Here is a 15,411-nt window from a genome sequence, read left to right as displayed (position 1 = left end):
GTATTTCCCAGTTTTTTGCCAACCCTGGTTAAAGAGCAGGTGCTGTTAATAGAAGGAATTTACAGTGGACTATAGAGTAGTTCTTAAACATGATATATTTATAAGATTGGTGTTACTGGGAGTGTAGTCAGCACTGGTATATACAGGCGAGTAAATAAATCTACTTTCAGAGCTGCAGATCAGCAGACAAACCTCGATTGCCCTATTTCTCTTTGTGAGCAACTGGACTTCCTCTATCAATTTATTTTGGTTAATTATCTTAGTACCATTTTATGGATCCTTTACAGAGTTGTATCATACTCAGGTGACCGTTGGGCCTCTTATGACTGGAGTTCATCCTACTCTCCAGTTCATTTGCATCAAATATTTCTATCCATTTACATATTCTTGATAGTCATCCAACTTTTTACAACTGGTTGGCCATGGTAGTCTGACAGTGTAAAGAATTTTAGGTCATATTTTAATATCTGATCATTATCTTGGGAACTCTTTGCGTTATAGTTGAACGTACACCACTTGATCCGAAGGCTGACTAATCACAAGTAGACAACTTATCTCAGATAATACTTTGCTTTTGATTGATCATATGATTTGGCGAGTGAAAATGGCATGATCCAATTCATATCATCTTATTACTTACGCACATATACCATGGATTTGAAAATTCTCAACAATATTTTTTCTCCAGATATTTGTTCATGGTATATAGTCCACCATTAGAGATAAAATTTACATGTTCTGTATATGCCAAATTTCAGTATTAATGGAGTCAATCCTGTGTAGGATTTGACAATGTAAAGTTCTCTTTATAAACACAAATACATCATCTGCAAAGGTCTTTATTAACATTAATACAATAAATAATTTTATGTGTGGGTGAGGGGGGTCATTTTGCTGCAAAACATTTTAGAATATTGAATATTGTGATTTGTAAAATGAAAAAAAAAAAGATATGGCAGAAAATACTGAATACACTTCAAACAAATGCATAAAAACATTCTCAGCAGAAATGAATACATGGATTAATTGGCTGGCATTATAAATGATTTATTAGAAATTGCATTTTTAATGACAAGATCTAGATGTATTTCTGTAATCCTAAATGGAACAATGAAACGTTTCAAATGATCTACCTGAGCCAGTAACTTCTCAACATACAAGAAACACATACATTAAATATAAACATGATTAAAACAATTATTAATGATGATAACAATGTACTGGTACGCCACAAGTTTTTCAAAATGAGTGTACAAACTTTCCCTCAGTGACAGGAGGAGAATTGTCACCCTTCACATTTTATAACTGTGTGTATATGAATAACATAGAACCATTGTATATGGTCTTACTCATGTAATGTAAAGAGAATAGTATCAAAGAAAACAACATTGAGTACATGCTTTAGAAAAATTTTGAACAGCTTAAAACAATCTCAACCATCTAAACAGGAAATCAGATTTCATGTTTGTTAAGAAATATTCATTGAAAGAATCCACAAATGCTACTAAAATGCATATTTTGAAAATGCAGTACTAAATAACATAAATGACTGTGAAAGGCCTCAAAATAAAATAATGAACACACATTTATCAAGCTTTCCCTAGTACATGTGCATGTATTTAACAACCTTTCACACATTAGTTAAAAACACCAGATTAGATCCGGAGTTATAAAATATGTAGATTAGATATGAAACTCTGTCTTTGCTCCAGAAGAACAGGAGATCCTATAAGAGTGTTCCTTTGTTCCTGCTAGGAGGCATCTTGTCCCTCTGTGTGCTCTGCCTCTGTTTGTTGTATATACACTTGCTGACCATTTGGTAACTGCTGTATCTGATAAACACCCTGTCAAAAAACAATAAAAATATTATGCTTTTTGATAACAAAGGTAGATCTTGAGATTTTTTAAGTATGTACAGTCACAACATTGTATTTCTTTCAAAATGTTAGAACCCCTTTGGGCCCCATTCCTGCCCCAGAGGCCACGCTTTAAAAACAAGAGGCCCATGGACCACAATGCTCATCTGAGTAAGTTCTAAAGAAGATTTTTTAAGATTTTTCTCCTTTATATTCCCATGAAAATTTGTGACCCCATATTTAAGTCCCACTCCAACTTTAAGGGGTCTTTGAATCCACTCAACATGGGGATGCTTCAATATCAATTTGACTAACATGACTTTGCAGTTATGAAGAAAAATCTTTTCCTATATACATGCAATATGGAAAATTTAATCCCAGTTCAACCTTTTCAACACTGTAGATGGATACATTGGTCAGAAAAAGAGATTTTTAAAGATCCACATTTGTAACTTTTTTCCTTAAATAAGATAACATTTTATAATGAAAACTAAGTGCCAGGAAATGCTCAGAATGCAGGATTTTGCATCATTTACCCCAGACTTGGGGCCTAACCCCCCCCCCCCCCATTATATTTGAAGTCATCTTTAAATCCACTTCATTCATTTGACTTCAGAATTATGTCTGGAATATTCCTTATCTGATGCTTTCATATAATATCATTTACCAGGTTTTTGCTGTTCTTCGGTAGATTAAGATTTTTCCTATATATTCCTAAGTAAAACTTTGATCTCCCATTGTGGCCCAACCCTACCACCAGGAGTCATGCTTTGAACAAACTTGAATTTACACTATGTACTGAAGCTACTACACAAGTTTAATCTTTTCTGGCCAATAAGTGGTTCTTGGGAAGATTTTTGAAAGATACCATTAAATTTTCACTAATTCTTACTTATCTCCCCTTGACAGAAGGCATGGCCTTTCATTTGAACAATCTTGAATCCCCTTCACCAAGGATTTATGGCAACTTTGGTTGAAATTGGTCTCCAGTTCTGGAGAAGGAGTTGAAAATGTGAAAAGATCACAGATGACAGACAATGGACAACAGATGACAGATGGACACCAGACACTCTTCGATCAGAAAAGCTCACTTGAGCCTTTGGCTACTGAATAGTAGCAATCTATGTGAGTGGATCAAAGGATCTGATTTCAATTAGATTGTTTTTGTATACATAGATCATGATCTATCATGGTCATGATCAGAAGAGATGCTTTTAATTAAGACATCCACTTCATTGATTAGAATGGAAAATGAAGGTAAAGCTTATCATATACACTTTAAATGAATTCAAAAATATTTAAAAAACAAAGTATTAAATCTGTTAGAAATTTAAACTAAAATTTGAAAAGCTGCATCAGAATAAATGACCCTATTTTCAATGTTGACATTTTTGTGGGAATTATGTCCTAGCAAAGTTTTGGAGAACATAAGTTTTATAAAATAAACATTGATATATAATATAATTCTGGTTATAACATGGTATTTGATTGGATAAAAAAATTACTTAATATCATATAAATTGGGTTGCCCATGTCACAATGACTTGCATCAAAAACATATCAATCTGCCTAACATTACATTTAAATTTTGTACATTTTGAAATCATCTTTTAAGGGCAATCATCTTTTTTTTCTTACACTAAATAAATGAAAAATTATGAAGAATGACTATAATAGCTTCCCAATTTATACGGTATAAACTGGGTTGGAACAGTTTACACTTTTTTTTTAAAACCACTTTGCAGTTTATAAAGCATAAACTGCCCCAACCCATTTTATATAACATCACTAGGTTCAATGTATGTAGTCTCTCCCACAGGGGACTTGCTGAGTTCTGTCATCACATCTTCATACTCAGTCAGGGGGCTCAGATAATGATAAACAATTTTTTTCCCAACAATTCTTTTTTATTTAACATAGTGAAGAACTAAAAATCATCTAAGACTCACTGTATTTAAAATATTTTAAGTATTTTTAAATGTCTGGTCAGGGCTACTGGATGTAGGATAGGGTCTTGTAAAAAAAAAAAAAAAATTTTAGGAAGCCCAACTGGTCTGGTACTAAGAAAAGTAAATGTCAAATCTAGTGTTGTCAACAAGTACCCGGTTAACCATCGAACGATACAAGTATCGGTTATTAAAACTGCTACTCGGTTACTCGTATATATAAAATTTATATTTTAACATGTTGAAATCAGCAGGAAAAAATATAATAATTTTGTTCATAAATTTCTATAATTAATTTACCGTTATTTAACAATATACTCGACCTAGCTTTTTACAAATACGACCGATTTGTTTTGATAAGTATTTCACAAATTATCTAATTGGAGGCTTTGATTGCCAAGGGATATACAAGTTTTGAAGGCTTGGGTTAATTATAATTATCTCTTATAAATCCGTGCTAGTCCGCAGTATACAAGATTAAAGATAACGCCGCCAAATGCACCCAAATCTTTTAAAAGAGTGACTGAAATTAAATCCGTTAGTTGTAAAATATTGGTTGTATTGAAATGGAATATACATACACGGGTGGGACCAAAAATATGCTAAACCACCTTTGATTGAAATTTTACTCTGAATCAAGCCATATTTTATAAAGGACATCCCTCAAAACAGCAAAGTATTAAGGGATGTTCGAGAAAAAAATACTTTTGTTTGTAATTAAGAATAAAGTTGCATAAGCAGTGCATTTGTGTTTTATATATACCGGTATAAAATGATGAGATAAATATAGAAATGGTGACGTTACAAATACAAAATGTATTTTAATTACTTTTTAGTATTAAAACTGCAAAAAAGAGTGTTTTGAGGTCTAAAGAAAAACCATCCAAGTAACCGGTTACTCGATCGGAAAAGTAAGCAAGTACCCGGTTACTAAAAATCGTCCGATTTGACAACACTAGTCAAATCCTGTTGACCCTTATTTTTAACAAATTTGAATCCCAATATCCAAAGGATGCTTTGAGATAATGTAAGTTTTAATGAAACTAGGTAAGATGGATCTGGAGAGGATTTTTTTAATACTACCAGTCAAAATTTTTTGAGCAAAGCTGGATGAACAAAAGATGTTTGTGAAACACTTATGCCCCCCTCCCCCTGGACATACATTACAGAGTTTGCTCAATCGTACCCAAAACAGAACTTGACCTAGATAGTCTTATTATAAATCTGTATACCAAATTTTCATTTCGTATGTGCAACCCCTAAGGCGAAAATGAATGAAAACTGCAAATAATTGGAATTTTTCTAAGTCAAAGGGGCATAACTAGGGATGGGTATTGCCAAAAATTTCATATCGCAATATATCACGATTTTCTCCCAAAATATCACGATAATATCATGATATTTTTACAAGCAAGTTTTACAATGGTTTTAAATGAATGTTCATAATGAATGTTCATAATTTTTCCTGAAAATATACTGGAAAAACATAATTTTACTTTAAATTTTTTCATTTTTTGAATTTACATTACATTAATCATGTTTGGATGCTAAGATGCCGTTCTTTTTTTTTTTACACTTCCTGTAATTGTAATTAGAAAGATTGAACAAGTAAATGAATATTTTCTGGAATATACAATTATATACCTAAATACCAGTATTTTAGTCACGATATGTATCACACAATTAAAAATCACGATATACCGGTATACCAATAAAATTGCACATCCCTAGGCATAACTCTGTCAAAAATTGCTCAATCGTACCCAAAACAGAACCTGACCTAGATATTCTTACGATAAATCTGTATACTATATTTCATTTCAGTATGTGCAACCTCTGTGAAGAAAATGAAAGGAAACTGTTGGTGGAGTGACAGACAGACTGCCCAACAGACTGCAGCAAAGCAATATGCCCTCCCTTCTTTGAAGGGGGGCATAAAAACAGACAGCATTATGTCACCTTGTTTATTACATATAGCTACTTGTTTATTACATATACATGTAGCTACTAAAATTGAATTAAAATAATCAAAAGATATTATCCCCATTTAATATTTAGTCATCCTTTGGATTTCTTGGACTATTTCTGTGGTTATTTCATTGTACCTGTCCAAACTGTGACTGGTCTGCCTGTGTGACTGTCTGTATTGTTTGGACGGCTGGTTGTTCTGAGGACTGGATAATGATTGGCTGATTTCCCTGCTTTCCTTGTAGCTGCATCTGAATGGCTTGTAACTGGGCTGGTGTCAGTTGAATCTACAACACAGTTTTACCATCAGATTGTTTGTCTCTGTCTATCTTACTCTGCTAAAGGTACTGACAAACTATGATAGCCTCACATACTGTATGCAGCATAAATAATTATACATGTACTGTTCCAAACGTTTGCATGTAAATAATTATATTCTTCAAAACATTTACAAGTAAATTATTATATTATTCCAAACATTTACATGTAAATAATTATACTGCTCAAAACATAATTATACTATTCAAAATTTTTATATGACAGTAATTACACTGTGCAAAACAAATACATGTAAATATTATAATGTGCAAACAATTAAGTAATATATAACAAATTTAAAGAACTTCACTGGATTTGATCTTGTACCAATCCAATTCATTTCCCAGTGAAATTTTGAATCTTGTTTTTTTATTACTTATACATTTGAGACGGACAATTGTATATAAATATTGCACTAAATGCCATTGTATATTTTTCACAAAACGGCACAAGGTAAATCGGCTTGGAAAGCGGTTATATTTTGAATTCACTTGACAAAGGGTTCTGTTTCAAACTGAACATTCTGTGAAAGGCTACTTGTGATCAATAATTGTGAGAAGATTGTTATCTGGGATTTTTTGTTTCCCTGAGAACCAGTATTCATGGTATTCGATGGTTAAAAAGACACAAGAAACACAAGTCTGATATTGGAAAATAACAAAGTTGGGGGAATTTCGGTGGGATAAGGTATGGAGACACCAGGCCACTTTATTTCATATTCAGAATCAGAAATCAAACATATACCTTTATAATACATGTATTTACTTTTGAACTTCTTATGGTTAATTTGATTCTGACAGTATGAAGGAGAATACTATTTTCTTTGGAATATATCCTACATAATGTCAAGCTGAATGACGAACATTGAACTTTATCTAGAATTAAATGTATCGATCAAGTTCTGATGTAACTTATAATGATTTTCACTGAGTAGTTTCTTTTACAAATTCAGATTTGGTTCAAGATCATGTTAATATAAGAAAAATTATTTAAAAAATAAATTTCTTATCTTGGAATGTATCCTATTGACAATTGTTAAGCAAACTATTAATGACATTTATAACAGTAGCTGTTTTCTACTATACAAGGACTGTCCAAAAAGTTGGAGGACAATGGCGTTTTGTCATTTTAAAAGGTCTAATATAAACCGGTACATATTGTATACAAACTAGAAATATGTCCATAGGACATGAATGCCCCACTGAGGGTATATTAGTAATGCAACATTTTAACACAAATTGAGAAAAGTGAGGTCAAGATCAAAGGTCAAGGTGAAAAAATATTGATGCAGTTGAATAGCTTACATCAGTATGTATCAGCATATGAAGTTTGATTACACTATCTTGAATGGTATCTTTAAAACTGAGCTAAACACTAATTTAAGAAAAGTGAGGTCAAGGTCAAAGGAAAGGTCAAAGTCAAAAAATGTTGATGCAGTTGCATAGCTCTCATCAATATCTATCAGCATATGAAGTTTGATAAAAATATCTTGGATAGTTTCTTTGAAACTGAGCTTTGAACAGAGCTAAACGCAGAGTGTGACGGAAGGACAGATGGAAGGACAGAAAACGGACATGACAAACACTATTTGCCCCGGCCATATTCATGGCGGGGCATAAAAATGTTTGTTGTAAAAATTCAAGTTAAACTTGTTAGGTTTGATTTTTTTAACTTAAATTTTATGTAAAATTCATGATACCAGTAGCTAGGGTCCGGAAAGTGTGCACAGCCCAAGCTTAAATAGCATTGAAATTCACAAATTTTGTATCCCTTCCCTAATATATGCTGTATGCCAAAATTGGTTAGAATTGGTTTGGCGGTACCGCAGAAGAAGCTCAAAATGTTCAAATGTTAATGGACAACGCACAACGAAGAACAAAAACAGGTAGCAATAGGCCACCTGAGTGACTTAGGTGACCTTAAAATATGGTAAGTGTTTTTACAGTACATTATGAATTTAGCTTTACGTCGGACTGGACCGTGCGTCTTCAATATACTTAATATTGAAGCTGATAATATTTATAGTGATTTGAATTATGTATTTACTCACTAAAGGTCTATATTTTAATATTGTTTCACACACATGGCAGTGTTGTTAATGTAAACAAAAAAATAGCATGTGTCCATGAACATTTTTGAAAGCCCTCCTATATGCTGTAGTATTGAGATTTACCAACATTTCAAACTAAATGTTCAGATATTTCTACTTTAGGATACACTTTCAAATTTTCTGCTCCTAAAAGAGGAGTCACAGGGGTCAGATGCACTATGCCATACACTCTCTTTATATCTTAACTTGTATAATGATTCTGGCCCCTTGTGTGCTCTTAGTGCATTTTTGTTTTTTAATTGCACTGTCTTGATTACTCAATGCAATACTTATAGACAACATACCATCAACAGATCATTCCCCATACAAATGACTCGAAACCTTTGACTTTTTGTCTTAAAGTTAGAATAAAAGATTCATGAGTTACAATTCAGTTTATTTCAGTAACTTTTACACAATAAATTAGAAACCTGCATAAAACATATTTTGTATACATTGTGTTTTGCATACACTGATGTATTCATTATAAGGAAGTTGATGTGTAAAAAAAATTATAACTTTTTTCCCCTAACTTTAATTTTTTTTTTTTTTTCATGTAATTGTAAAACCAAGATTTTTTTTCCCATTTACATGTACATAATATCAAATTATATCCTGACCAGTGCTTTTGGGTTTGTTTTTTTTAATGTTTATTACACTTTTTCATTTTTCAAAAGTTTTCACCATATTTATAGTGCACATTACATACTGTAAATCATATAGCAATTTAAAATAACATTTTTAAAGAGGCAAGAGGACATAATGTGCCATCCAGACTCAAGATTTTTTTTGGGGGGGGGGGGGGGGGGTCTAAATTAGCAAAGGCATTTTCATTCATCAAATTGAATATAAATTTGATACCTCACATTTTTAATAATTTAGCAGTCAATGCTGAACTAGGTTTTTAACCACTTTCCTATTTATGTTATGAAAACATGTTTAAATATTATATCAGATTAAGAAATATATGGAATCAAATACCACATATAGTAATGCACTTTTAGTATCAGCTTTCAAAGAGGACAAAGAGACAGCTCTGAAAAAGGGTTATACTTCATGGCAAAGCAAGATTTTCAATCTTCAACAAAAACTAAACTTGACCTCTTTAAATACTTCCCATAAGGACTTGATGTTTAAAATAAATAAAACTTTTGTTGATATGACCTTTGAACAATTGAGCAAAATCTCATCTTCTAACTCAGGAATACTTTATTTCAATTGTAAAATCTTAAATTTTACTGATTATTAATTGCAGGATTACTTAAAGTTTCCCTTGAAAAAGCATGAAAGATCACGGCTAACAAAATTAAGAATCAGTGCACATTCACTCTTCAATGAAACAGGTAGATATTGTAAACCAATAATACCTAAGGAAAAAATGTTTATGCTAAGCTTGTAAATTAATGGTTGAAAATGAAAAACACTTTGTACTTTACTATCCTGTTTATGACAATCTTTGATTTCAATATTGTGATATTTGGATGATAAATTATACTGTGGTACTGATCCCATTAAAGAAATTGTTAACACGTGTGATTATAATGCTACAAAACGTTTATGTAACTACTTAGATAAATGCTTTATGCAGAGAAAACAAATAAAGGGACTATAAAGAATTGTGTAAAATTATCTTGCATGCTATAGCCATTATGTTATAATATTTTTTCTTTTCATCTGTTACCTGTCATTTGATTTCTTATTTTGACTGTATATCAACTTGGTGATGTCAATAAATTGAATTAATTATTTAAATATGATCTTTGCAGGGATTATAGCTTTAGAAAACAACCAAAAAGCGCATTTTCCTATCCATAATATGAACACTGACATTAAAATAATTCAAGATTTTGAAGTCTAAATCAGTTAACACGGTAAAGATTCTATTAATTTTTAGAGGCTAATTCTAATATGCCAAACATTGATGAATGGATGGATTTCTTTTAAAAAATATCTGACTTCTTTTTTTATTATTCAAATTGCTCAGTTTTTCCCACTGAGTACATAAGTATACAGTCCATATTTTTCCAGCATTAATTATACATGTACAAATTTCAAATGCATGTATACATGCAAATTCTTACTTAATTTTGTATTGTCACTCAAATTTGGCTAACACATGAGGTCCTGCCCTTAACATATATGCAGGAACTATTAAGTTTCAATGAACACAAATTATATGCCTTTTAGAGCTTCTTGTACATGTTTTTACGTTGGCTAAAACTTCATATATATTTTTTACTTACATGCAAATTTAGAAACATTTCAAAACCAACTTGAAGGTTTGTCTTTTAATACTGCTATGAAATATGACAAATCAGGAGATAATGTCTCCAATCTCTCTTATTCAGTATATTCTATATGTAAGCTATCCCTTACCATACTTTAAAGAATGTTTAAAATTGGTTGCAGTTGCATATGATAAAAACTCTGTATACATTGACTTTGTTTATTTTAGGAGGATGGAAGAAATCAAGTGGACTTAATCCTGGATTTGCTCTTTATATTGAAATAATAACTATATAGTTTTATTTTCTTTGAAAATATCACAAGTTCAAACAAGTTGAACTCAAATGGCTTGAGGGAAGCTATTTCATGTGTGAGTACACCCAAGGAACTTTGAGGCTTTTAAAATAAAGTGTACCACAAAATCAAAATTTTTACTGGCTTGAGGGAAACCATTTGATACTTCTTAAATGAAAATTGTAGCAGTTTCAGTGCCATCTAAACCCATGGTTTACAAAGCTAAATCAAATTCTAGGGAGACTTCTTAACGCAGTGCACATTGATCATTATTAAAACTATAAAAAAAATTAAATACATGTCAATGTATATATCTTAAATACATTAATTTCTTTGTATTACTTAAACATCCTAAGAATACTGAAAGAGACAAAAAGGTAGATTTAAAAAAAAAATATTGTTTGATATTTTCCAATAACAAGGCTCATAAATATCTAAGCAAAGAAAAATACACATTGTCAATCTAAAAGTTTTCATCTGATAGGCTTACGTTTCAAAGTAATTTTATTACTTGCATAGTATGCAAAATTCACAGTTGATTAATCATTTACATGATGTTAACATTTAAGATTCAAACATTTCTCTCTTCTCATTGTTCCATATTTTCAGGCCCTTGGCAAAGTCATGGTTTTGTTTTATTCTCTTCAAAGTTCATTTTAAATGACAAATTCCTTATCATCATTTTTTGTGAATGTGTATTTATTAATAAATAAATGAAAACAAAGAATAACAAATGTATTACTTTGTTATGAAAACAAGATCTACTACTGCATGCTGATTGAGCGAATTCATCATGCAATCAGCCTTATTTTTTACGTGTGATTGCACAAGACAGTTAATAGCTCTAAATTTAACAGTAAAATATGTTTGTATTCACAGCATAAATTAATCTTTTGACAATAAAAAAGGTACAAAATCATCTCTAACATCTTTGGTATGACATCCATAGCTGCCCAGTTGTTTTGCGTCTTGTTGTGTATAACTTGTAACAATGTACTTTTTCATATGCGGAAGCATAAATTCTAGACGATTCGATGCAGTGGTCATTAGCAGCGAAACAGGTACAAGTGCCCTGCTGACATTCATCTATTTCAGCAGTGATAACACCAAAAGTGACGATATTACCACGTGTTCTTAATAGATTTTTTAAGGTTTACAAAAATGAGGGAGAGAGGGAGGTTATGAAAATATTAAGGCGACTTAAACTTTGCTTTTTTGATAATTTATGGTGAAGTTTGAAGCCCAAAAGTAACTACATGTATTTCACCTCAATCGTCCCCTATGTTGGTCCTTGATGGTCAGACCAATTTTCTTGAGTCAGATACCTGACCCAGTCAATATTTCCTTGGGTAGAGTAAACTTACAGGGACATTTTGCACTCCATTGGGGGTGATGACCTGTTGATACACTTGTGTCTGTTGTTGGGGTTGCTGAATTTGAACTTGTTGCACCTGAGGTTGACTTGTTTGTATTGTTTGTTGATGAGGAGCTTGAATTTGAATCACCTGAGGCTGTGCTACCTGAAATTGTGAATCCTTTTCTTTCTTATCTAGTAAAGGTATGTTCACATGTGATAACTGACAAATTTTACTATTACTACATGTACATAGTAATTGTAAAATTTCTCAATCTAGTAATTGGTATCAATTAATATCAGGATAAGGTATCATCCAAAACTAGAATTAAGCCTTTGGAATATTGAAACCTACCACTGGATTTTGAGCTGCCACAGGATTATGAGCAGAAACAGGCTGATGAATCTGGAAGGGCTGTTGAATAATTTGACCCCCTGAAACATTGAAAATTAACATTTATTCTTCAGAATGACAACACTATCAAGTTACTGACATTCCTTTACTTTTCACTTCTTTACAAAATAAAAGTAACTTTTTAAGTTTTCTTCATGAAGACAGAGAATTGAATATGTTATACAATGTACCAGGTAGTTGTATCTGTGTTGCTTGGGGTTGCTGTTGTGTTATTTGTGTCTGGACAGGTTGTGTCTGTTGCACTGTTTGTTGTGGTGTGGCTGTCTGCTGAACTGGTTGCTGCTGCTGCTGTTGCTGTTGTTGTTGCTGTTGCTGCTGTTGCTGAGCCTGCTGACTGGCAAGTTGAAGATAATACTGTATTTGATCTGGCAGCATAGATGTGCTCCTTGTACTATCATCCTGTTTATATAGAGAAGAAATAGTAAATCAGGGCATTTGCATGAAACACACAAACATTTGCAATGAAATTACAAAGGTTTTTTGATTTTAAAACAATAGTTTACCAGTACCTGTCTTTTTGCAGGCTTGAGTTCATCTCTCGGAACTATGTCGATGAGAAAATCAAACTGGTCAAATTTGGTAATGGCCATGGCAATATCATTTCTCTGCAAAATGCATTCTATGTATGTATACTGATCCAGTGTCTCAAAAAAAAAAGAAAAAAAAGAAAAAAAAAAAAAAAAAAGAAAGCTGCATTTCAATTTCTAAACTTTTTTTTTTACTTTAGTATTTATTGTGGCAAAGACACATATTTAACAAGCTAAACGTTATGGACAATTCAAAATTCATGTGTGAACGTTATGTAGTAGAACAAAATGATTAAGTTCTTATTTTTTTCAAGACACTTCCAAATTTAGTTTTATAAATACCTGCAGAGTTCTCCTTTTGTTGTCCTCTGTGTGGATCCAGGCTCTGAGAGATAGCTCACTTATAAAGATTTCAGCAGCCTTGGCAAATAACACTGGTGCTTCTGCACTGATCATCTATAGCAACAAAAACCATAAGTATGAAAGGGGCTGACAAAAATGTAAATACTGCTAGTTAACTAAATACAAACTGGTAAAATATAGTAATTTAGTGCTAGTTTAACTAAATACTTTAAAATGTAATTTTGTATCTTCAATTTCTTGTACATGGTCTAAAACTGCAACTCTAATAGTTTATTACACAGTAATGAACATTAACAACCTATCATCTGCTGCTTTTAGAGCAATGTGCTAACCTTGACATCCTCATCAAGTTTCATTATTTTCTTTATTCTGGCCAAAGGTAACTCTTGTTGCTTAAAGTCATCCTGAAATATTTCATATCATAATTGAGAACATGTACCATCAACTTATCAGTATCGGATAAAAATAAATCATTACTTTTAACAAACTAATAAAAGGATAACTGCATGTATTATGATTGGTATTAAAGGAAGTCAATTAAATCATACATAGTTTTGCTATAAACTTGACAGTTATATATACTCAATGCTATCACCTAAATGATTCTGAATGAGTGTCTTGAATACTTAGGGTACAGATGTGTCAGTAAGATTGACTATGCAGAGGCATCGTCCCCTGGTGCCCTCTGTATTCAAGCCACACTATATACATGTATTAGCATACTGCTATTATTGTCAATTTCTTTATCTTCCTTCAGTTTTCTTCCTATACTCAATATTTTTGATCCAGTTTCAGACTATTGTGACTATGTTGCAAATCTTGCATTTTCATGAGTATCCTACTCGTGTTATTGTACATCTTTCATTTGTACCCTCATGATAGATATGATTTATATTCTGTCATATTACAATATACTTTAATATTATTTATATGTAATCATTCTGAAATAATTGTATATGCCCCCTGAGGGCCCTTGATTGGTGAATAAACATATAAAGTATACTCAATGAGATATAACAAAAAAATTGTTTTTTCTTACAACAATTCATTTCAGCACTGGTGACTGTTTCTATGTAAGTTAATTTATATTTTTTCAGTGACTGAACTGACAATCGCAGTTATTTTAAGATCAGGTGGCAAAATACAATATATACTTTATATAGCTACCTGCTTAAGGCCTCTAATGTTGCTGATGGTCTTGGGCCAAAATTGCTGGAGCATCATGTTTGCCTCACCACTGATAGTGACTCCCCCTGAGGGGGAGGATCCACCTGGAGTGTAGTTAGGATCAGACATTCTTCAAATCCTAAAAAAAATTACGATAAAATATTTTGTATATCAGTCTGGTTAGATAGTAAAAATGAAAAAAAGAACAGTGTAGAACACTCCAACGACTGCAATAAATGAATATAAAATGGAATCGTTTTGATACTAACCATATTTATCAGGTGTCTATACATTTTTCAACAGTACGTAAATCTTTTAAACACATTATTTATATACTATAATTTTTCAATCAAGACATTGTGTGACATTTTATAGTGTTTTGTAAATTGCAACAGAGTAAAACTACTGGCTGGCCATCTACAATACGATTGATTGTGGCATTTGGACCAATAATTTGGTCAGAATTTACATACCCAATCAACACATGAACCAATGACCTACCCACCAATGAGAGTGAAGAACTATCTAGTCCAAATACAGGTGCGCGAACACTGGAAAAGGGATAAAAAGGACTACTATTGAAAATAACTGGCACTTATTAGCAAAAGTTTGATATTATTTTTCAGCAAATTAGTATAGAAAACAAAAAAAAAATGTTTTGTTTCCTTCTTTATGGGAAGAGAAAATGGCGGATTCTGATTGGAGAAGTAATGCGCATGCGTCACGTACATAAACAGAAAGCACACACACACAGCTTCCGGTAGATGAAAAATGCAGGTGATTGAATGAATTAACGAATGTCAATTTGTTAAGATTGAATGTATTTATTCATTTGAAATCAGTTGTATACTTTCTGTCAAAGCATTCAAGAAAAGCAATGAGCATGAA

At 32.0% G+C, this 15,411-nt stretch overlaps 1 protein-coding gene across 2 annotated transcripts; it reads right to left on the bottom strand.

Annotated features, from left to right (window-relative positions):
* Nucleotides 1-823: 823 nt before the first annotated feature.
* LOC133199579 (nuclear transcription factor Y subunit gamma-like) lies at nucleotides 824-15,255 on the bottom strand. 2 transcript variants are annotated; one of them, XM_061335396.1, is made up of 10 exons: nucleotides 15,025-15,255; nucleotides 14,524-14,662; nucleotides 13,689-13,760; nucleotides 13,336-13,449; nucleotides 12,976-13,071; nucleotides 12,637-12,865; nucleotides 12,407-12,486; nucleotides 12,062-12,217; nucleotides 5,908-6,057; nucleotides 824-1,844 (listed from the first exon to the last, which is right to left on the bottom strand). In XM_061335396.1, the coding sequence occupies exons 2-10, from the start codon at nucleotides 14,650-14,652 to the stop codon at nucleotides 1,752-1,754; spliced, it is 1,119 nt and encodes a 372-aa protein (XP_061191380.1). In that variant the 5' UTR covers nucleotides 14,653-14,662; nucleotides 15,025-15,255; the 3' UTR covers nucleotides 824-1,751. The 2 variants fall into 2 exon arrangements, with proteins under 2 accessions (XP_061191380.1, XP_061191379.1); XM_061335395.1 differs by having other exon boundaries at nucleotides 15,029-15,254.
* Between the last annotated feature and the right edge of the window lie 156 nt (nucleotides 15,256-15,411).

Source organism: Saccostrea echinata, unplaced genomic scaffold, assembly GCF_033153115.1.
Source record: "Saccostrea echinata isolate AGI-Se365-2 ecotype Australia unplaced genomic scaffold, CSIRO_AGI_Sech_v1 ptg000034l, whole genome shotgun sequence".
Taxonomy (NCBI): domain Eukaryota; kingdom Metazoa; phylum Mollusca; class Bivalvia; order Ostreida; family Ostreidae; genus Saccostrea; species Saccostrea echinata.
The sequence above is the reverse complement of the archived record's forward strand: the minus strand, read 5'-3'. Positions and strand labels throughout refer to the sequence as shown.